Source organism: Halyomorpha halys, unplaced genomic scaffold (genome assembly GCF_000696795.3).
Source record: "Halyomorpha halys isolate HHAL.00 unplaced genomic scaffold, Hhal_1.1 Scaffold46.1, whole genome shotgun sequence".
NCBI classification, from domain to species: Eukaryota; Metazoa; Arthropoda; class Insecta; order Hemiptera; family Pentatomidae; genus Halyomorpha; species Halyomorpha halys.
In genome coordinates this window covers 33,125-57,779 of record NW_027109456.1, presented here as the reverse complement: position 1 = coordinate 57,779, position 24,655 = coordinate 33,125, and the positions used below count along the sequence as shown (strand labels likewise).

The following is a 24,655-nucleotide window of genomic DNA, read 5'->3' as shown; positions in this document are numbered from 1 at the left end:
AATTAATCAACTTCTTGCTAAAACTTTTAGTATTTCTTGAAAATAAGGACTTTCCTTCTTGAACTTTATATTTTCCTGGAACCAAGAATCTAAACGAAAATTCAGGAATAAAATGTATTTTTCTCGCCTAGGTTTTTTAGTATCACGGATAAATATTTTAACACATTTCTAATTACAGTTCGCCATCCCCTTGAATTAGGAAGGTTGATAACCGGGGTAGTTATAATAATAAAAGGCGAACCCTAAGATTCAATGCCGATATCATCATCACAACTTTATCCAATAACGCCTCTCCGAACCCTAATCTACACTGACAGTTTCGACGAAATCCTTCCATCTACGTTTCGGTCCACCTCTAAGATCAGTATTAATTAACTTTTAAGGGATACCTTCGTTACTTAGATAACTGGGTTAGTACATTTTAATTAGTCAACACTGCAAGACTTAATTTTTATTGTTTTCCTTAAAAGTACGAATCGACCACTTTTTATTTCAAGAGCCGTCAGGTCAATAAAAATCAATACGACTTTCAATTCCATTATTCAAGAATTGGCGTTAAGCTGATCTAAAATCTCAGCTCCTTAGGCAAAATTGATTTTTTGGTCATTATTTATAATTTAAACAAATATATAGATGATTAGCTCTGGTACTGATAAATTTAGGGGAAAGAAACTAACAAGTTGGCTCATTGAATAAGTTTTAAATTTTTTTAATTTGAATAAAGTTATTTTTCTGATTCTTAATTTTTTTCTTAATCATCATAATTCTCTACATTACATTAAGTGCTAAAGTCAACTTTCCTTATAAATAATAAAGTATTTTTAAATTTGTCATTAATGAAATTGTTGTCAGCTTGATAACATGGTAAGAATTGGTTTAAATTTTGCATTCTTGTAATCTTTGAATAACTTGTCAGTTCAGGAAACATAACTCATTCATCTTCTATGAAAAATTTAATAAATACATGCTTAGATACCAATAGACCTAATATGTTTCATTAAAGAAAAGAAGTGAACAGAATTTCATCATGCTTAATGTAAGAGGACTTCTACCTTTATAGTCCGAAAGCAGATTTATACTTATAAAATACTCAAAGCAGATTTATACTTATATTTGTACTTATAAAATACTACTGATCAATATATATCATTAATACTTTTTTTTTTTTTTTTTTTTATTAAGATGAACTCTATTAAATTTTGAGAAACAAAGGGAAATTGGTTCCATCTGGTTTTTCCTTTAAGTAATAAAATTAGCTTACATTTTTTTTTATTTATTGCAAAGTTTTGTAACACTTTTTTATTGATGCACTTTCAAAATTCGTTAGTAATAAAGAGTTATTTAATGTAAATATTGACTCAAAATTCAGTAATCAGCTTGTTTTTTCTGATAATGTGCCCAGTTCTATTGAATTTATTTAGATGCTAAGGAAATCCGATAATAGAAATAGTTAGTTTTTTTGTCAGGAGAAAAAGAACAATATATATTTTTTTAATTTAAACAATTAACTTCTTTTCAGCAGGGAAACAATAGGCTAGTTGAATGAGCAATGCTACCAAGAATCCTTTTAGTGCAATTTCAATGTTTTTTTTAAATGAAGCCTTGAAGAAAGGTTAACTAAGCTCCCACAGGAATCTATGGAACCCTGCAGATACTGAAGACCATTTTATCCACCACAGATAAACATAAATTATCAATTGTCTTCCACAAGAACCGGAAGGTAGAGATATCCAAAGGAGAACTGATTTCTTTTGGTGGGTAGGCTTCATGTGTCTAGCACCATATGAAATCAGTACTCTTAAAGGATAAGGCAACAATTACATAGTGGAGAAGCAATTTAGAAAATAGAAATGAAATGTTAATAATTTTTAGTTAAGTTAAGATAAAATGTAAATATCTGATATTTTTATTAAAAAGTTAAAATACCTCAATTATTAACTAATACCTAAAATTGTATACTAAAATGAACATATTATTCACTATTTTTTACATAAGTGGTGTTGTGAGGCCAAGTGATCTTTGTACCAACAATTTGTAAAGCAGTTTTTTAAAACCAAAACAACATATTCCAACTGTAATTCAATAACCCCCAAACTGCATTGTATAACATTTGTAGTTGGTAGGTTTTGGTATTAGGGATATGTGGGATATTGGGATATGTGCCATTACCAATGTCATACCAAATAGATTCATCTTCAGAAACAACGCCTATTAATTTGAACCAAGTACCAAAATATGGAGCAATCTGTTCCTTCTAAATGATTTAAATCCATTCATTTTAGCACTTAGATCACTTGGTCATTATATAGTCTCATGTGTTTAATTCTTCAAAAATGAATAGTATTTAGATTTCAAAATAGACATTATCAATCTAATCTTTATGAACATGAAAATTTAATATTTATAATTATTTTCAAATTCTATCATACTGTCATTTCTATTCCAGAACTAAAACTAGCTACAATATATGCTGAACAATTCATCTTTAAAATATAAGTAAATTTTAGTATTTCGGAGATGTAAAAAGTTGTCATGATTCAGGGTCATATGATAAGTAATAATGTTTTATGATGTGTATAAATCAATATGTAGTTCATTTTAGAATATATCTATAAAAAAAATAAGGAGATAGTTTAAAAAAAATTGTATCATATTTGGATGCTGTAGTATTTAGTAATGATTTAAAAAATATAACATATCAATTATGCTTTCTTTTTTTCTCTATGTACACTACTATTCTTTACATAACTCTAGAACTATTGATATAATTCAATTCAGAAAATAATTAGCTAGTAAAAACAACTCCTCTAAGAAATGAATATCCCTAAGAATAGTTTTATAAAGAGAGTTATTCATACATTTGGTATGATTAAACCAGAGTGAATACATTAGTATAATAATGTTTAAAAAATAAATAAATAACTCCTTAACAATAATCATCATCATTAAATGTTAAACTTTTATAAATTAATAAATGTGAGATGAAGCCATAATTTATTATGGCACTGTTCACTAATAGCCATACACTATGAAGTAAAACATTACTCTTAAGAAAACATTTTTTAAACCTTTGATCACGACTGTCAACCAATGCACTATTCAAAGATAAAGAATCGTTAATGGGTTCTTGACCTGTATGGTAAGTTTTTAGATACCTCCAACAAGATATCTCTTCAAGGTAAGAGATACATATAACATACCAACACTCGTACGGAAGTACACAGTATCAGTTAAACTGTATATGGAAATTAAATTTTCAAAGTTTCCATGAAGTATTTCTGGCATGTTAAATTTTAAAGCAGTTTTAACGACTGCTTTTTTTTTTTTTATTACTTAACAAAAACATCTAGCTTAAATAATATGTGTGTCTCCATCATAGCTCCAAAGAGTTACAAGACACTTTGGGAAATAATTATAACAAAACCAGTCAAAAGCTCCTGAATAGGATCTTAATAGACCTAGGATTTTTATGATTGGAGTAACTCAAATAAAAAATCTTTTGTAATCAAGACCTGCAGATATAGAAAAAAAATAAATGGTAATAATATTAAAATGATTTTACTGTTGGCTTTAATACTGATGACAGAATTTTAGAGCTTAAATATGTTATTACTATGGTTTTCAAAGTGAGGTGTTTTATTTTACAGTGAATTTTGTTAAGGGAACACTATTATATAAAAGGCCAGGTAAACAAACAAGAAATACAGTCATGTTTTATTTTCTATATACTTGTTAATCACATTTCATAGCTGCGAGAAAAATATTTTACTTTCAAATAATAAATCAGATATAAAACATGTTATCGAGTATTTATTGTGATTTGAAGTTATCAGTGTCACCAGATTAATTAGGGTTGATTTCATAGATTTTTGACATTTTTTTTTAAATGGAAATTAGTATTTTTAAAAGAATAATCTTAGTGGTAAGTAATTCTTGGTTGAAAGTAAAATGTTGTATTAAACAAACATTTAACCATTATAAGTTTTCATTTTTTTAGTTACTATCTTTTACAGCCGAGTGCCTCTAAAATGTACTACTGAATAGATGGCACCAAATGTTTCTTAAAATGAAAAAAAAATGATATGACAGGTCTCAGTCAATCTGAATGATTCTAGGATTCGTTTATTCAAATAAAAACAAGAAAGAAACTAATTACCTTAACTAAGAAACTAAATTAATTAACTAATTAACTAATTAATTAATTAATTAACTAAGAAACTAAATACTTAACTTTACCTGTATCAATAAATTATTTTTGTTAAGAAATTCAAATTGTTCACACACATTTGCACAGTCAACAAAGAAAAAGTAATTGATTTTCAATTTCCATCATCCTTCCAGGTAATGTCATAGCCAGGAAATGCTTCCTTTAGAATCTGTGCTGAAACTTCATGATCAGCTTTACCGAATCCCTGAGATGAACCAAAGATATTTATTTTCTTCTCTGCTGAATTGTGTAGGATCTTACCTCCCCCAATACACTCGGAGTCCAATTTCAGCTCAGTTAACTTCTTGACTGTCTCGTCATATATATCTGCATGATATGGACCTCTTTTATTTCCACGAATAATTAGCTTACATGGTTCTGTTCCATCGGGGGTTTGAGGTGCATACACTTTTACAAGAATATATTTGAATGTTCCATCAGGATCAATTTCAGCACTAGGTACGGCATTCAACATATTGGTGGACATTCTATTTTTAAAAAATAAATAGGGATAACTGAGAATAGTAGGTGCTTGTCTATCTTCGTAAAATCTTGAGATTCTGGGAACAGACCCAAGGAGGTTACACCTGGTAAATAATGCCAACGAATTACATTTGCCTAAAACAGTCCGAGCCCACATAATGTTTATTTTAATCGTAATAAACAACCAATATAACAGTTAAAAATAAATTGTGCTAAAAGACGTTAAGATCATTAACCTTGGAGCATAAAAGGTTAGTATGGTCGGAAGTAACTATTACGAGATTTTAGAGCAAGATTTAATTGCTAATTGATTTAAGCTATACCTTAAGCTTTAAAATTTCTGATTGCAATTTAATTTAATATAGTAAATAACAACCTCCGTTACGAATTATCAACATAAATTTACGTATATACTAATATAAAATCTGTTTTCATAAGTTATCATCAGTTTATGAAAGACACTTAATTAAAATTTAAGTAATTTAGTCACAAAACTAACACCAATGGTGGATTGAATGGGAAATTCAAAATCTACTTATATTATTATTATTATTATTGCTTTAATTACATCACAGCTGTCAACTTCTGCTTGCAACACTTGCTTAAATAGAGAATGAACATTCTCATGAAACTTGTTAAAATCTGTTGACTTAAAGATTATTTTTAAATGCTCCTAATTATTATGCAGCAGGTTCCGAATTGTGTGTTTTGCATTTTGTGGGAACATTGTAGAAAATAGCGAATGACCAAATTATTTACTAATAAAATAAATTTCAAATTCAAAGATCTGAAGTATATTTATTACTGCCCACACCCTGGTCCATCAAAACATTCATAGTCATTGACAAAAATCTTAGTTCAAAACGAAATCAGTGTTATTGCATCAGTACACAAGTCTTATTTACAAAAAAAATCTCTTGATTTGACTATTCTTTTGAACATTTCCTATGGTTGAGATATAATCATAGAGATTGAAAAGTTTGAGAAGAACCCCTAATCCTATTGATGTGAAATAAGAGGTACTAATGAAAACCTAATAGGTGGTCCACTTAAGTCCATAAGTTGGTCTGTGTATTTTTTGACTAGAATGCAAAGTTTGTTGAGAACTAAGATTTATTTTACAGGACTAACAGGAAATAAATATTGATTAACAATGATACAAATGACACTTACACTACTCCTAATTGGCTCGGTCAATTTCAATGGGAAATTGTTCTCGAATTAAATGTTTTAAGCAATGAAAGTTTTGTCTTTAACACACACACACACTGGCAAATTTAATATAAAAAAGGTTTTGTATTATCTTATATAACTAGAAAAATCCCTTCAATCATCCAATAGAATTTCTTGACAAACATTAGTTTATAGTTCTTATTACTGTTCTATTAATAGGTTTGAGATAAGGAAAATTATGAATTAAAACAGTTTTCAAGGAAATTAGACCTAAGCGATTATTGTTTATCATGACCTTGTTCATATATTGGAAACAAAACCTCTGACTCTGCTTAGGAGGAATGTTGTTTATTTTAAATTTCTTAATATTTCATCTAAAATTACCAAATTTTTAGACCCAGCCCATATTGTTTCTTCCGAATTTCACAATCCTAATTTTTGATAGTTAAAATACTTTATTTTCACTTTGTATAAGACTTTCTACATTTAAATAACAGTGTGTAAAAAATGTTTTGAAAAAATAATTCATATTATATTTGAAGAAAAAATACTATATACTTTTTAGCTTCATTTTCTAGTATGAATAACACTGCAGCAAACCTTCTGATCAAACTATCCTTGTTCAGCAGGAGTTTCCAATATATACTCTACATTTATAAAACATCATTCTGTTGTATTTAAGAATAATAGGATGATTAAAAATAAAACAAAAATTTAGTTTTTTTTTAATAATATTTATTTCTCCATAAAAAATTACATGTAACAACTATATCACAGGAGAACTGAGACACCAATCATATAAATTAAATCTCACTACATAAAAAAATTACCAACATCTTTATACAATTGGCACATATGCATTTAATATTTTCCTTTGGGAAAATTGTTCATAAGAACAAATATATCTTTGAGCCTTCATTCTCAAATTATAACAAAACAATTAATAATCACTAAATAGGAGTTTGTTAAAAAAAAAAAAAAATAGTCTAATTTTTTTTAAAATTTAGTTCTAATTTGAACAAAGATTAAAATAAATTTGTGCTATTAACTATAATTTATATTTAGTTAATTTATAGTTAGACATAAGTTTGTAAGAAATTAAAAAAGAAAAATTTCAAACAAATTATGTAATAATAAAATAATAATTAGAAACTTATAGTCATTAAAAATTATTGAGTTCATGACTCGTTTCTATTAGGTGATTTAATTCAAAAGAGGTTACTACCCAACATAGTAGTCAGAATTTGGTAAGGTCTTGAATTTACTGTTTTCCACAAAATAATGAAACAGGTTGCAGCAAAATTATTTTTAGAGGATTGTGTACATCCAATTTTCTAAATTAGAATTAGAATGGTTATGTAACAAAGTTTTAAGTAATTGGCATTAACAAATGTATAAAAATATTATTTCCTTTATAACTCAAAAGTTTTTTTTTTTTTTTTTTTTTTTTTTTTAACAATGATTCCAAAGCAATTATGAATAACTATTCAGCGATTATTATAATCTAATTTTGTTGATAAATACAATATTAATACAATACTCTATAACTAAATTGAAAATTATTCAAGATCCAGATGACTTACTAATAATTGTTTCAAACACAGTATGATAACACAAGGAACATAATTCATAAATTACATAACTAATTCAAAGTGAGATAAAAATGTTATTTACAAGTACGAAAATATTGCTCCTTTTTAGTTAGATCGATTTTGCAACATCTTTAATGGTATTAAAATTTTATATATACATATATATATTAAAAATAGACATGTAATAACTATCATGATTTGAATTAGTTAATGTACAAAACCTACAAATAATACTAGACTGACTCACGAAATGGTCATGTCACTGTAATAAACAGTCATATGCCTTAATAACATTAATTTGTAGCTTTTCACTCTTTACAGAAAATAAAGTGTTCAAAATTATTCCCCTACTAGATAATAAAAATTCATTTAATGATTGTTCACTCACAATTATTGAACAATAGGTAAATAAATGAAATTACTTCAGTGGAATGTGCACATTTCTTCTAACCTTGTGTTGGTAAAAGAATGAGTTCTTCTGAAATGAATTTGTTATAAACCAAACTGTTCCGTTTTATATTATTTTTAGTTCTGAGTTATATTTAAATATTTTCTAACATTCATTAACTTTTTCTTTACAATATTTGGTCTTTACAATTTGTATATTTTATATTTACAAGGCCAAGATATAACAATAATTAATTTTGATTAATGAATAAAATGCTATTTTTTGATTGTTTTTAAATCAAAATTAATAAGGTATATTGCTTCAGTAGGCCAGACCCTAGCAATCTACCAAAAATCATCAATAAAATTGATTTAAAGTAACATGTGAAAAAAAATATCTAAAAACTTTCAATTCAATGAACAATAAGTTATGAGCATATTTAATAAGCCAATAATGAATGAATTTTACCTTATTGTCTTCCTACAAATATACTTTGCTACTTAAACTTGATAATCAATGACCAATAGTATAAAAATATCAAGATTAATTACTCCATTTACAATGAATAAACCAACAAATAATGAATAAGCTTAATGTTATTTAAAAAACATTTTTCAATGCTAGCATGTCATGACATGACATTCATTACCTTCCAAAAAAAAAAAGAAAGTTGTAAAGAAAAGATATGAAGAAAGAAATAACAATTATTTTACATATAAAAATATAAATGTAAGTAATTTTCCTTATACTTATAACAAGATTACAATACAAAATTGATATAATTTAACATCTTCATAATATTTCCAGCTAGGTTTATACTCTGTACATTTTTTAAAGCAAATATATACATAACATAGCCACAAAGTTAAAAATCAAAACGAGTATGGAAAATTCAATAGCTGAAAGGAGCATTATTTAAACTATATTAACAAGGAATTGATGAAATCATTGCACTTAAAAATCAATTTAACCATAACAAAAAATACTTTATTACTTTTAGTAAGAATATCATTTAACTATTGAATGTACAAAATAAAATTTAAAAAATACTTTTTATAATTTGTCATAAATACTATTTGGTTGATTCATTAAGATTTGTCAAAATATCATGACTAATATATGACAACTTTTGGCCAAAGAAAAAATTTAATTTTATAAGCTGATTAATTAAAATTCAGAGGCCAATGGAGGGAAAAATGTCTATGTACAATGACAAGTCAGCACTCATTATAATAGTTCTTTCAAGAAACTATTAAATCTAGAGGACTATTCCCGAACACATATAATCGGAAAACTTTATTTCTTCACAAAACGAAAATTTCATATCAAATAAGCACCAATAAATAATAGGCGGGTTATAATGTTTTTTGTTTTTTTTTAAATTAATGTTCTCAACATTAGATCAAAATATATAAATATTTACAAAACAGTCATTACTTTTTAAAACTAATGTCATAGCAGTCAAACTGTTATTCCTTCACCAACTTGCACCCTCTGCATTGGACTAATTTGTACATGAAAGTCTTTTGGAGCTTCAAACAATAGAACTATTGTCGATCCCATTCGAAACTCTCCAATTTCATTACCCTTTTTCCAATTGAGATCTAAGTGCGTATCTGTTTTACTATCACACCACTTTGTATTAGTATGAAGAGACTAAAATAGAAGATAAAACAGATTATTAAAAACATAATTTTATTAATACTAATACTAAATGAAAAATTTTTGGCATAAAACTAAAAATAATAATTATATCTGTACCTGTATAATTAATGAAATTATTTATTTTCATAAACCGATGAAACCCGTCTGGCCAGCCAACCTTTTATAGTTTATTTAAAGATTGGCTGACCACTAAGATACGTCAACAGATTTACAATGATCTGAAGAAAAAGGACTGTAAATAAAAAATTGGACACAAGAAATAAATTAAATTTCTGGAATGCAGTGTACGTTGTTAGTGGGTGTTTATAAGCATGAAAATACAGTCTCCATACTCTATCTGAAGAGTATAATAACAATAATTGAGGATAAGAAAGTTTGAAGGAGCTTTGTCCAGGTAAGTCCTTTATAGATATTCTTAAAAGTAACTTCTGAGAATCATAATCAGAAATATTCTCCTTTCTTTTTAAAGTTAAGGAGTTTTAAAAATAAGAAATCTTTAACGTACACATTATTTAAACTACATGAATTAGGAATTGATGAAAACATTGCACTTAAAAATCAATTTAAGGGTCAATCAATTTAATGGTATATTATGGGAGTAAAGTTAAGGTAAAAATATACAACGATGGCCTCAAAAATGAGAAATTTTTAACATACACAATGGTATATTAAGGAAGTAAAGTTAAGGTAAAAATATATAATGATGGCCTACATGGAATTTTTATCCTTTTCACGCCTATGCCAATTGCAATCTATTGCAATAATGCAATATATGAAATATAAACTTTAAATCCAATGTAGTTGCTATGGTAAAATGACTGCTACTTGATCATATTTGAATATACTTATATAGGATTATTATAATTAAAGATTGGAGAAGTTTGTCGGGGGTGCGGTCAGCAAAGAACAACATAAATAAACAAAACCATATTTATTTATTTTATGCCGACATTTCAACCTGAGTTTCAGGTCATCATCAGAGGTTATGGCGTAGAAGGTAGGCCTGCAACTCACAGGCCTTTATTATTTATTATATTATAATAATTATTATTATAATTAAAAATCTTTTTTTTTTCTCTAGCATATTCCACATAAATTCATAAAATGTAAAGTCAGGGGCAAATGCAGACTAAAATTTTAAAAGTTGGGCTATGGAAGGCTATTGATCATTCAATTTTGAAGGTGAAGATTTGAAACTTTGTCAAAAATATTTCATACTATTCCTCTCTACAGAAAATCCTTTAAAATAATTAATTGGTTCATTTTTTAGCTAAAAAAATTCAGAAGTCCCAATGTAGGCAAAAGTATACACTTATCACAAAGAAATGGGGAAATAACCTTATTGAATTTCATTCTGGTATTTAAATTGAATGACTTTTAGGGCAAGAAAATTAAACCTCCCCCCCTCTTAAATTTTAGACCGATAACAATATTTTAAATTGGTTAAATTTTTACTGAGCTATACATTTTTTACTATAAAGTCAGGGGAGTAAAAGAAGAATGTTACACATGTTAAACGAATAATAAAATTGATATCTTTTTTTTTTTTTATGAAGAGCTTTAAGAAACTATTAAATTATATTATTAACTATTAATTATATTATCCTATTATTTTAAACCCATTTTATTTATTTAGATTATGAAACACATTACATTAAAAACTGTTAAAAAAATTGAAAACATCTCCAACTTTGATGAATTGCTCAATTGCTTTAATAAAAACCAATTCTGTATTCTATCAAAATAAGAAAGGGAAAAAACATTCACCGTGAAAAAAAAAAAAAATGTGCCATACTTTTCTATTGGTGGGTCATTTAAGGGAAATGTACTTCTTGGCTAGTTTTTCACTACAGCTCAGCACTGTAAGGAGACAAGAACTATTTTTAAAAATATTTTATTCTCTGGCCCCAAAAACACACTTTCCCGACTTTACTTTTACCATTTGTAGCATATTCTTAAGATCTACATTGATGATGGTGAGAATTCCAAGAGAAACAGACATTACTAACACTAAACCGACAACTGGACAGAAGTGATTATAAAACAGTTCAAGGACTGTGATCTTAACTTTTATTAATCATTCATATAAACGAAAACTGATAAAAAAAACATACCTTATCATCATAAACTCTAATGGACCCAACATTTGTTGCTCCAACAGCTGTCATACTAAAGTATCCATGTTGCCATGTACCAACATATAATGCTCTTTCATTAAGTACAAATAATCCAGGAATCCATTGAGCAATAGATGGGTTTACACTCAATAATTCACCTTAAAGAAAAAAATTAAATATTTTAGTTAAAGGTCTATATAATTAATTTTTATTTATTTATTTCAAAGTTGAAGAAAATGTCAAAAGAACAAACCTTTAAAATGTCTTCTGAATGAAACATGCCAATCAGCAGGACTGTGGAAACGGTGATAATCACCTGGTGCAAGATAAATCACACATTGATAAAGATCATTTTTTATAGGATCATGAAGCAAACTCTTTTTGTAAGCAATCCAATTGTCAGGAGTCTTTGTGTCCCTAATAATATGAAAAAGTCATTAAATAAGTCATATATATTTTTTTTAGGAGAGAAAAAACAAACAGTTAAGTTTTTTTGTACACTACAATTACTAAATTAAAAGTTAAAACTTACTTTGCAAATACAACTTCATTGCAATTGATATCTCTCACTGTGTGCTTTTCATAACCCTTCCATGTCATGTCACCAAGAAAAGCTTTCAAAGAATAAGTTATCCCTTTGACCTGTTCCACTTGAAAAGAACTTACTTTTCCTGCATTCATGACAGTACCATCCGCTGGTGAAACCTATCCAACATAAATATCTCTGCATCAATCAAAATGAAAAGTAATAGTTTATAGAAATAAAGTAACTAAGACGAAACACTAGAGATAGATTACTAGAAGAGAGTTAGGAGTTACATGGAAGAAGCATTATACTAAGTAATTATTATTAGTGAAGCAAACACCTTAAATCACATCACAGAGCTTAAATGATACAAAAGACAATTAATATATTAAACAAGAATAGATAAAAATATTTTATATTTTGCAAGTAAATATAGAATATGTATGTTTTAAATGATAGAAAATGTGTGATTGCATAAGTTTCCAAGTCATTCAAATATAAGAGGGTTTGGATCAGTTCCCATGTTCCTCAAAGGATAAATATTTTAACTTCCAACCCAAAGAAGTAATATTTTAAAAATGTAAACTTATAATCTCAATGCCCTCCCTCCAAAAAATAAATAAATGTATTAAGAGCAACTGTTGAAAAATAAAAACAACTTATGTATAGGAAGATGGTCAGGGTTGCGGTCAAAGGAGAAACAAAAATAGTTGTAAACTGACCATCTTCCTATACATCAATTTTTACAGTCAACTATATATACATATATAAAAACAAATTATTTTTAAAATAAAGCTTTCATTGGTTTAATAAATTATTTAGAATATGAATCGATTAAATTATTTTTTAAAAAGTAAGTCTGAGAAAAGTTCCATTGATATAAAAATATAATTTCATTAATTCATTCCAAAATTCATAAATAATAAATGCTTTAAAAATACACCCTGGTTAAAAAAAAAAATATAAATAGTAATTGATTGAGATATTTTTATTTTTTTAGGGTAACTAAATCATCTTCTATTGTTATTTACATCAAATAGAAAAGAAGGAATTATAGTCATCATTTATTTAAATTTATAAAGTGGATTTTTTGAATGATCCAAACTACGATAAAATTGGTGCTATAGAAAGAAAAATTCAGGTAAAGAACAAAGCTGAAATTTATAATTTCTTTATTATAACACTTATGAAAACAGATGGAAAAAAATTACTTTCAAAGCAGTAGCAGATTTTATATTATTTAAAATCACAAATAAACCAACAGAAGTATAATCTATTGAATTTAAAGAAACACCATGTATTCATAGAACTATGAAAAAAATATCTGAAACAGATATATCTTATATATATATATATATCTTTTTTTTTGGCAAAAGTCTGAAGGATGAAAATTTCCCTTTATTTATTTATTTGCAAAGGAATTTTCCACTAATATTGTTTTCCTTCACACAAATTACTTTAATTTTTAGTTGACCTGCAATATGAAAGCCCAAATGGAGTTCTATAAAGCAGTGCAAATAGTTTCTTTACTTTTTGAGTTCCTTTTTTGATCACCACCTGGATCAATGACCATCTTTCTCCGCTAAATTACTTTCATAAGTTATTTAAACTCTGCTCTAATCAATGATTGGCTCTTCCCTGATGTCCTAGCAAATTTTCTTTCACTTCATTTTTCCATTTTCCTCTGGGTCATCCTTTTTTTTCTTTCTTCTTTCCACTTCCAATTCCATAGTCATCTTTGGCAGTCTTCCCAGGACATTCTTTAAACATTTCCAAACCAACCTAATTTTTTTTCTTCTATGGTTGAAAGTACGTTATTTTTCACCTCCATGTAAGAGTTCTCGTACTCTTACATTTTTTAACCTGATTATTTGCTGATTTATTTTTTTTTCAGTATAATAAATATGCAGACATTTGTTATGTCTACATTTCTCTTTGCTCTTATTGAAGAATTCATTTACATAGGTAACAGTCTTTAAAGGTTTTTTTCTCTGTCATTCAATACCCATGTTTTTGAAGTATATATTGTAATCGACTCAAATATAGACTTGTATATTAGCCTGTTGATACTGGGCAGTATATTTGAGCTCCAGAGAACAATTTAATATTGCAGTGACCTTCCTTTCTTCTCCGTGATTGAACATTTTTAAGAATAAAAACTAAAAAATAAGGAGACATTAACTCTATCTCTATTTCCTGATGACAGCCATTATTTTCATCAAGCCTAATTATGAGAACAATGTTCTATCAACAATTTATTTTTAAAATATTGTATAGTTAAATATAAAAATATATAATTATACCAAAAAAAAGAATATTATTTGTAGACAAAAACAATATATTTAGGATTTTTCTAATTAGACTAAAGGAATGTGTGGATGCAGATAAAGAAATAGATAAAAATTGAAATACAAGAATATCCTTTAGTGTATGCATTTTCCATATTCAGACTGAAAATGTCAATTTTATTAAAAAAAATAATTTTATATATTTGTGATATTTTTAAGATAAGATTTAGCTTAAGTAATCCTAATAATCCACTTTCCTTTTAAAACTTTAAACTCATTTTACCCAATAAGATAAATCTATGTTTTAATCACAAAGTATAGCCTTACACTCTAAAGTGAACCTGTGCCAATATAAAAAAAATTGTCCTCAATATTTTTCATAGTTCTAATTATACGTAAAGTTTCATTAAAGTTGGTGAATGATACTTCCATTGGTTAAATTATTTGTGAATTCATCAATCAAGAAAATTGCAGCATAATCAGAGAAAAATTATATTAATAAATATTAAAATTTTTACATTTACCAAATCCTCAAGTTTACCTGAAGCTGAGGACATTGTAAAAGCAAGAGCCACAGCTTTCAATGTCAGATGACCAGGAACAAAGGATTAAAAGAATCAGCCAGTGTTATAGTAAGCTCAACTCCAGCTAATAAGGTCCGCATACCCAAGTAGACCAGGTGAAAAAGCAATATAATGGAAACCACTGGAACAGTTCCAGATTATGCAGGAGGCAGTTGACTACACCCAACAAACAACTGCCTCCCGGTTGTGACTTCATGTAAATAAACCCAAAATAAAATATACCCAGTAATCCAAAAAGAATATTTCCAAACAACTAAAAATGCTCTTATTCGTTAAAGATAGCAGTCACCAACAATTGAAAAATATATACATATATTTAAAAATAATTTTTGGCTTTGATAACACTGAATATTGAATATAATTATATAAACCTACATATAGTAATATATTAAACACAGGAGGGTGGGGGGTGGGGAGAGGGTTTATCACTTATAAAGTTATTTGAATCCAAAGCTTTGTTTTATTTAAATCAAAAATTTATTAAAATTCAGACACTTACATATTCAATCAAATGATTTATTTTTAATATTTATTTCCTTATCAACAAAAGAACTCCAAGACTATATTTAATGACTTTAAAGAAACAATTTACACTTCCAAAACATATTAGGTTTCTCAATTCATCTCTTAATATTCTTTGTGAAAAATAATTATCATAGAGAAATAGTGACCTTAAGAATTTTGTTTCTGGACGTCAAGCATACATTTACAGTTTAACATTTAAAAGTAATGTTTAGTTTTTATTACAGCTAGTTTCCAGTCCCAAAAAATAATGAAACCTGTTGATGTAGAAATAGTATTATTCAGGTATGAACCTGAAGACTGCTGCAGGAGTCGATACATTACATAAAACTGAAGAAAAGATGATTGAAAAGGAAATAATTATAAAGAAACAGTCGATGATTTTGATATTTTAGACACAAAACATCTAGATAATTAGCTTAAACATACCCAAGTCCCTATCCCTATTACATTATAGATAAAAATAACCATAAAAGGGGAAATAAAACATTCACAAAACCCATTCTCCTCTTTTTCAATGTAAGATGAAGGAATTTAGGAACAAAATTACATATACTATGAAATATTTTCTGTAATTAATTCTGCCCCCTGAGTTCCAACAAATTATAAGTGTTCTGACTTTCAGCTGAGAAATTTTAGGGACCAAGTAGTCAAGAAAAGAGCAAAGCACGTCAGTACCCTGGTACCACTACACTTTCAAAGTAAGTATAAAAAGTCATTTGTGCCAAGGGCATAAATGTTGAAATAATATCAGCTCAACTAACTCTTGTAATAGACATAACAAACATTGCAACCCATTCAGGGACTAGGTAAAATTATTCATAAATGAAACAGTTTCTGTGGAAACCCTTCCTCCTGGTTGTTTTTCTGCCATCTTTGGGGCTTAGGCCTATCAAAACCAATGACTTATTAAAGTCATAATATTCTGAGCTCTTCTAGCAGTGATTCCATGAATGGAGATACATAGATATATAACAAATAATCATTATACACTCTAGTGTGTTTTGCAACACCGACAGGAGAGCTAGCTGTCTTGATCTTTTTTCATACCCATGTTATTGAATCCAGGAATAATGCGTCTTCTTAGGGCTTTAATTTAATAACATACAAACACCTTGAACATTTACATACACAATAGTTGCCTAATTCAAAAGATAGCAACCTTTATTTATTCCACATATTTTCTAATTTAGAAAAGTTTAGAATTTTCTAATTATCTAGTGCTACTGTTTAACACTGATAATAATATACAGAAAAGTAAGTTTTATACATTTTCTAAAATACATAAAATGAAACTTATAACACCTAAGAAAATACTGTACTAATCAGAGATGATCGTGAAGAAGAGGAAAATTAAAATACTAAAGAGAGGGATGAAAAGGAACCTCAATATTATTCCTAAGGAGAGTGGAGGTCTCATGTTCTTGTCCTCTTCATCACTACAACATTATTTCAAACAATATGTTTAGTAGACTCTAGCTTTTTCTACCCTACCATTTGGTATTATTGTTTCATGCCACTTGCTAACAAATGCTGCAAAATTATGAACTCACACAACATATGGAAACATTTTTACATTTTTGACCTCTTAATTATCTATAGTCATACATGGCTAACTAAGACATATCAAAGATTATTTCCATCTGAGAATATTACAATGAGACTGCTATTTCACAAAATAATTAGATACTTTCTCAAGAGGATGTGATGGCCGAGCAAATTGGGGTGAGGATCTTGGAGTAAGTATAGATTTTAATCCCTATTTTCTTTCTCAGTGGTACGGAAAATAAATCATGGCTCTCCCACTATGAACAGAATGAATGAAAACCTCTAGGTAGCCCTCACTTGCCAGATTAGTATTCCACATTAGAACCAGGTAATATTTAATGAACAAAATTAAAATTATGATGTATTAATCAGCACTGCAAGAGCAAGAAGCTCCTGCCATTTATGGGCAAGCCACTTAACTAGTAAGGGCACTACACCTAGGAGAACTAAGTCTACAGGAGACAAAAAGTGAATGAGTGGCATATATTTTTTTTTATTAAAATATTAAAGCACTATGATTGATTAGTTTAACTCCAGCCCAGGTAGAAGGAGTGAGAAGAGTTTGATAAACCAAGAGAAAGAAAAGGTAAGATCTGCAAGATATTAGTAATATTTTACAGAAAACTTAAATAATCACTTGTATATCCATTCTACCCACCAATTCATCTGCCAAACTAAAAATTGTATTCTGCATCAATGTAAATTTCATATAATCTTCAAAATTTTACTACCAATATTGTACCCTGTTTTAGCATAATCCCATATATTATTTTCACTACAAATAATCAAATATTAGAGATTTAATTTATATTTAGACTGCTTAATTTATTTATCCTCTAAATAATACAGCCCACAGCACTCATTTATCAGAAATTGAAATATAATAATTAATTCTGATATTTCTAAAGACATAGATGATCCGGATTAAACATGTAATTTCAGATGCTGTTAAGAATCTGAGCAAACCTTTATCAAACCAGAATTTAGCTTTAATTTTCAAGCCTCTTAGTCTTTCGATCATCTTTAAAAAATTCTTGTAAATACTTTTAAAATTATATTTTAAGTATGCATCATTGCACAAAATCTGGGTCTTTATGAATATGATTTCACAATTTTTGTAATTCAGTTGACTGTCAGATTTAAGGGGATACAACTACAAATGCTTTGGTTTTTGAAAAATGAGTTTTTTATTTTTGGAGGATGTGAGTGGTTCTATGAATTAAGGAAATGGACCTATTTTATTACTTTATAAAATATCTAAATTTGAATAATTATCTGTAATACTTATTTTTACTATCATGAGAATATTATAAAAAATTAAGTTTTTCTATAAATGTATTTGAATATATTACCTGTATATGATTTATTAATGCAATAATTAATTTAGGGAATCTCATATAATAAATAGGCTATGACTCACAGCAAACAATTTAGTAATATTAACATAATAATGTGGAGAATCATATGAGAAATTATTGTTAAACATTCTACTAGCAAATATCTTAACTGACGATAGAAAGCAAGGCATTTTTAATCTTTTAAATAATGTATCACGTCATAAATAGAAACTTAAACTAACTTTTAAAATGATACCATGTCACATACCAAGGTGAAGAGCGACATGACCTAACATGGTAAAGGGGAGAGGGAGAGGGTAAATACTTCCCTCAGTCATGAAAAGTTTTAATATAATTTTCTATTAATATATTATATACTTCACTTTTAACAAGTATATTCAAACCGTGTTAAACCATAAAAGTTTATTAATATTTCCAGTGAAGGTCGACCAGGAAGTTCCTTTATTAATTACATATGGTCAACTAATTATTTTCCAATAATATCACAAATGTTATAGAATTATGTTTATTGTAGTATATGAAATATCGATGTAAAACAATTGATTAATTGTACAAAACATAAAGCAATTAGCAAACAAACCTCTCAAAGAGTCAGTATGAGAATGAAATAAATAAATAAAATATAGAAGTTATTCTAAAAATAAATCAAATAGAAATGATGAACTATATTTATAACCAAAATGTAGGCAAATATTGAGAGGTATGATTCCAGTATATTTAACATTGAAGGAAATAATATATTCCAAAATTGTAATAACATTCTATTTAATAGCTATGCATATAATATTAAAAATTTTTTGGAGTGGCCGAAAATTGACTAGGAAATAGTCATTTTATCTGATTTAGGAAAGATTTACCCAAGCGACAGTCAAGAAAATACCAAAAAAATGGTAGAAACTGATTGATTAGTTGCTGCCGTTTTTATAGCATAACAAGCCTTTATCTAAGGAAAAATATATAAGATACAACGATGGCTACAATTTTGAAAAAGAGTGTCATACTTTACAAGAGATATATATATCACCAAATGTCACTCTATAAACTTCTTCAATATTCTCATGTTTATTGTATCTTGTTTTTTGAAGCTAAGAGGAAAGCCTACAATATGAGCAGAAAAATTGGAAATTGGTGAATAGTTTTTATTATTTTTTATGTATTTCTTGACCACCATCTTCTCTATTACTATGAAGATTAACTATTAAATATATAATGTTAAGTTACATAATTTAACATTATGCATTTACTATGTACCAACTACTTACTACTGCTTTATGTTGGTCAACAGGTCTCACACCGTCTTTCAGTCTTCTTGTAAAAAATTCACAGAGGCAAGAATAATTGTCAACAGGTTCAGAGATTTCAGAGAGATTGACTCCAAAAACTTTTGCATAGCTACCATATATAAATGGACGTAGTTTGGTAGGGATTTTGGTTTCAGATACAGATCCAAATGCCCGTGAAAACGCCCTGAGTGGTAAAGCTTTGTAGCAGCTTACCTGAAACATACAGAATAGATAAGTAATATATAATAAAAATACATAAAACATAAATAAGAAAATATGAACATAAACTCTAATATATCTAGGAAGGATGGTAAAAGTATTTCAAGTCATAGAAAGACTGAAATAGATTGTGTTTTACATGCTGCACAAAATTTTGAAATTCTGCATTGAACTCGTTTTACCATTCTTCCTAAATATTTTCTGTAATCTACTCAGAAAAACGTCTGTTTTGGGGGAAGAAACATATTGATTTCAAAATGTTTTATGCATTTAACATAGTTAACCTTTAAAGTGTAAGCCCATCCTAGGTGTGATATGCAATAATATGACTGAGGCTACATAGCATGTGGTACTCAGGCTCCATATGTTGAATAAGTATTGTACAAATTTTGGCAAGATACACTGACATTCCGCTGAACAGAAAATGAGAGGACTTTGTTGAGAGGACAAATCCCTCATTTGACTGCACTTCCTGAGAGAACATAATTAAAAAATTAGAACCTAACATTAGGGAATAAATGACCAGGTTGGTGCATAATGCTTATAACACTGTCTCCAAAGAATACTCACTGCAAAATTAAAAATATTCGACACCTCTACCTATGGAAACATCTAGACCCTTCATGGGATGCAGGGGTATATAATAATAATATATAAGTAATGATAAACAAACACTGATTCATTACTTAAATATGGGCCATATAATATTTCTAATGTTTGAAATTTGTCAGAAAACTAGCAATTGGTGGACAAGATTGCTTAGGTGTTAGCGCAGCAAACTTGAGTCAGAAGCAACATCAGTTTGAATATGGCCCTGAAGGAGGGAGGGTTGAAACTTATTTTGAAAAATATAAAAATTGTTTTGATTGTTGTTAGCTAATTACATAATTACACAAAATAATTTAAACATACCAGTCAAGATATTATAACTTTGTTAAAAGACACTTTAAAAGGTTTCTTCAACTTGAGCAGGAATATGTTTAGGAAAAAATTAAATCACTTGGGCTTAGTACAGTACTATTTTTCTTTTCCTTTTCTTAATCGATAACTGATTATAAAAATCATTTATGACAGACATAATACTGATTTAATTCCTAAATATGTAACATCAAATGAATTCTAAAGTCAAGACAAAGACTAAAACGTTTTTGAAAATAGTAAACCATATACTTTTTAATAAAGAGTGAACAGAACAGTAGGCTTTTGTCAAAACAATTCAGCTGATATTCAATATCACATTAGAAAATAAAAAGTAATATTAAAACAAAAACTATTGTGAAACCATAAATAAAATTAAATATAAAGACCTAAAGGCTTTACTATTTAATTAAATAGCAAAATAATATATGAAAAATTTAATACCAATTTATGAAATTTTATAATTCAAAAGGTACTAAAATAAATTAATAGAAAGTTCAAGTTAAAAAAATAACTTTACAAATATGCCAATTGATAAATTTTCAAACCACCTGTAGGATCTATGTATCTCAAATGTGATTCTATAGAATAACTTACTTAACTACCTTAGCAGAAAACACATTACAATTACAATATCAGTTGATTAAAACATTTTCTTTTTTTTTAACAGAATAATTACCAGAATTATATATTATACTATTTAATAATAGTGAAATATTACTGTATCATTATGGATCAGAATTATAATTTCAAATGTTATTGAACTAAAGTAAAAGAAAATATTAATTTATGTGATAATAGAAATTATGGTCATATAAGTTCTTTGGCTGTAAAATTTTAACTTGAGGCATACAAAGATTATGCAAAGAGAAAACATCCTCACCAGATAAGAACAGGATGATTATTTAAAAAATACTTTATAATTTCATTACCTAATACACGAAAAAAAAAATTTATATCATAAATATAATGTAAAACACTGTACAGTAAAAAGTGATAAAGATTATTGTTATGAAATCATTCTAGAAAATCTAAGTTATAACAAAAATAAATCAAATAAAAATACACAGATACAGTCATCATAATTTAACGGAATGAGTAAATAAAAAATGGTACTCACTTCCCAATTGGCAGCAACTCGCACGCCTTTATTCCTCTCGCGTTCCAATCTTCTCCACTGCAAATAGGCAAGAAGAGATAAACCTACTCCAGCAGGAATCGGTACCCAACTGTCCCATACTCTCTTCAACAGTCCTGGTTTGTACCCTGCATTAAAGGTCCAATCTGTCAATCTGATTAAAAGACCTACCTGAAACCAGCAGAGAGTCCCTAGACAAGTAACCAACAGCCTCAAACTTACATGGATCTTAAAATATTTAATTGACAAAAGTGAAGAGGCCTTCAGTTCCATCTTTACTGGCTGATGGTCTATTGCCAAAAAAGATTCCCTCTGGTTTTTAGCCTAGTCAATAACTGCACTGATAACCCCCACTTATCTGCCCTTCCATTATCTAGTTACATAACAATTATAATCATTACCTGAAAACGTAGATCTGTATCTAAAATTTTCTCTCAATGGCTTGCTTCTAAAAACTGTATTCACCAACATTTTAACATGATACATTAACAGAAATCAGAAAATATTTGATAAATCCAAAATTGTAACAGCGGTAAAGAAAAAGAAAGAAAACGCTATCTGAGCATAATATAAAAAAGTGAGACGATTATTAATGCAGCCGACGTTTCAGGAGCACAGATTAACAGATAACAATGAATGCAACCTACGCATATAGTCGGACGATTACATGTTTGAGCACAAAGAGGATCAGTGCTGCTTAGTCTTTATCTCTGGGTCTAACGGAAAAACGTCAAAGTCGAATGGCGTAGAATTTTTCAAATAAACATTTGCGTAAGATAATGAGATATTAAGTGGGACTCTGAACCAGGAACTATATTCCTTAAAAATAATTATTATGGAAATGAAGAATTTATGAATTTATTATGATTAGTATAACTAAAAAAATAAATTGACATACATAGGGGTAAAAATATTGTACTAACAAAAGGTGGAACATATTCAAACCAACTGGTAATGTGAATAACAACTAAATTTTCTGAATCGTTGAATGACATAGGTATACCATCCAGAAACAAAGCTAATCTATTGGAGTAAGTTTACCCCAAAAAATTCAAAACTTTCTTCATAGAAGGCTCAAAGTATAATCGTTCTCGCGATAATTTTTTGTATTCAACTTAGGGAAAAATAATTCTCTTATTATAGTTTTGTAATGATTTTTATTTTCAAATATAGACTTACATATACTTGGTGTATATTTAATCTGTATATTGTTGTATAAATCTTTTAATGTAGTGTGTTAAACAGTAACTCATTAAGATTTTTTTCAGTAGATTTTCCAAGGTAGAGTGAGCTAAGGTTGACTCTTGGGAGGCAGCATTACTTCAAAATTGAAATTATAGGATCGCGGTCGACTGGAAAGTTCGCTGATTGACCGTGTGTATAGGCTCATTAAAATAGTTGTCACTATTTGAGTTGTTTTTTTTTACCACACCCAGACCATATTCCATTTATTATAGATATTTGAATTTACTTAATGTAAATAATGTGCTACATACCATAGAGAATAAGATATAACCTTTGACAGCAATTTAAAAAGTTATTACATGGAAATTTGAAAAAGTTCCTGATTTTGGGCTTAAGTTCGACAGTTTTGTGGTTGCAAAGGAAGTGTGACTAAAATATTTGACTTATTAGTTAAATTAATTTTTGAAAAGAAATATTCTGTTTCTTAAGAAAAATCATTGTTTTTTCTTATCATATTTTTTTTAATCTGTGAGATTACTAAGGTATCAATCGATGCCCAGTCACCATTAACGAATTGAGTTTTCTAACATACCTACAAATTAGCCTTTATATTATAATAATCGCTCTTGATAAATCTAATCCCTTTTAAGATGATAAATTTAGTTGTTTTTTCCACCACAAATAATTTTTATTATTATCGAAATAAAAGAAGATGATATGGAAGACCAACGAGCATATTTTAGTTTGAATATATATGAGTATATAGTAGTATGATTTTATGGCATTGGAATTTTATGGATACAGTTTGTCTTTGAAGAGGAAAGAAAAAAGAAAATTATTGTTTCATTATTGAAAATATCATCATTCGCAGCAGCTATGTCCAAAGTTAGTGAAATTAAAATATTTCATGATATATTAAACGAAATTAAATTTTGGAAATTTTAGATATTGCCTCCCCTCCCTTACACAATTTGTTGTAGGTCCATGACGTATTCGTTTTGCCTTGATTTTAATTAAGAATTAAATAGGCGTTTAAACTAGCAATACGAAAAAACCTAAGCATAATCCATGAATTAGATTTTTGAGAAATGATTGTAAAGGCAATAATTGTTATCTGTATTTGATAACCCATGAGCGTATTACCCGAATGACTATCATAATTGCTAATTTAGGTTTTTCAAACCACAAAATCTTTCGAAGCAGTTTAACAAAATTCATTTTACTCATAAAAATAAATTAAGGGCATTCTTAGATAGAAATGATTAATTTAAACATCTACAGAAATCTATTATAATTACACGGAAAAAACAATTTAAAATTTTAGTATGTGTCCCGTTTTGTGAAGCCGTTGTTTACTGAATGAGCCTCAAGGGCTTAAAGACAAACAAATTAGTCGCAAACCTTGTGAACATACCGTGTTGAAGACGTCAGTCAGTAGGCAGGTTGGTTGGGGTTTGATAA

At 28.0% G+C, this 24,655-nt stretch overlaps 2 protein-coding genes across 3 annotated transcripts; both read right to left on the bottom strand.

Moving 5' to 3' along the window:
* Positions 1-3,687: 3,687 nt before the first annotated feature.
* On the bottom strand, positions 3,688-5,038 carry LOC106689582 (14 kDa phosphohistidine phosphatase). The gene has a single exon (XM_014434638.3). It carries the CDS (start codon positions 4,845-4,847, stop codon positions 4,320-4,322), a length of 528 nt encoding a protein of 175 aa, XP_014290124.1. The 5' UTR covers positions 4,848-5,038; the 3' UTR covers positions 3,688-4,319.
* Positions 5,039-7,051: 2,013 nt separating this feature from the next.
* On the bottom strand, positions 7,052-22,663 carry Pisd (phosphatidylserine decarboxylase). Of its 2 annotated transcripts, XM_014434494.3 has the most exons (7): positions 22,411-22,663; positions 21,992-22,137; positions 19,714-19,947; positions 12,158-12,330; positions 11,879-12,042; positions 11,623-11,783; positions 7,052-9,499 (listed from the first exon to the last, which is right to left on the bottom strand). In XM_014434494.3, the coding sequence occupies exons 1-7, from the start codon at positions 22,493-22,495 to the stop codon at positions 9,305-9,307; spliced, it is 1,158 nt and encodes a 385-aa protein (XP_014289980.1). In that variant the 5' UTR covers positions 22,496-22,663; the 3' UTR covers positions 7,052-9,304. The 2 variants fall into 2 exon arrangements, with proteins under 2 accessions (XP_014289980.1, XP_014289972.1); XM_014434486.3 differs by lacking the exon at positions 22,411-22,663 and having other exon boundaries at positions 21,992-22,341.
* Between the last annotated feature and the right edge of the window lie 1,992 nt (positions 22,664-24,655).

Excerpts from the sequence above, each read along its gene's own strand:
- LOC106689582 (XM_014434638.3), bottom strand. The coding sequence starts at position 4,847 with ATGTGGGCTCGGACTGTTTTAGGCAAATGTAATTCGTTGGCATTATTT.
- Pisd (XM_014434486.3), bottom strand. The coding sequence starts at position 22,282 with ATGGAACTGAAGGCCTCTTCACTTTTGTCAATTAAATATTTTAAGATC. Across the intron at positions 12,331-19,713 it reads TTGACCAACATAAAGCAGTA|GTTTCACCAGCGGATGGTAC; the intron begins GTAAGTAGTTGG and ends TATGTTGGATAG. Across the intron at positions 11,784-11,878 it reads ATTCAGAAGACATTTTAAAG|GTGAATTATTGAGTGTAAAC; the intron begins GTTTGTTCTTTT and ends TTTTTCTTTAAG.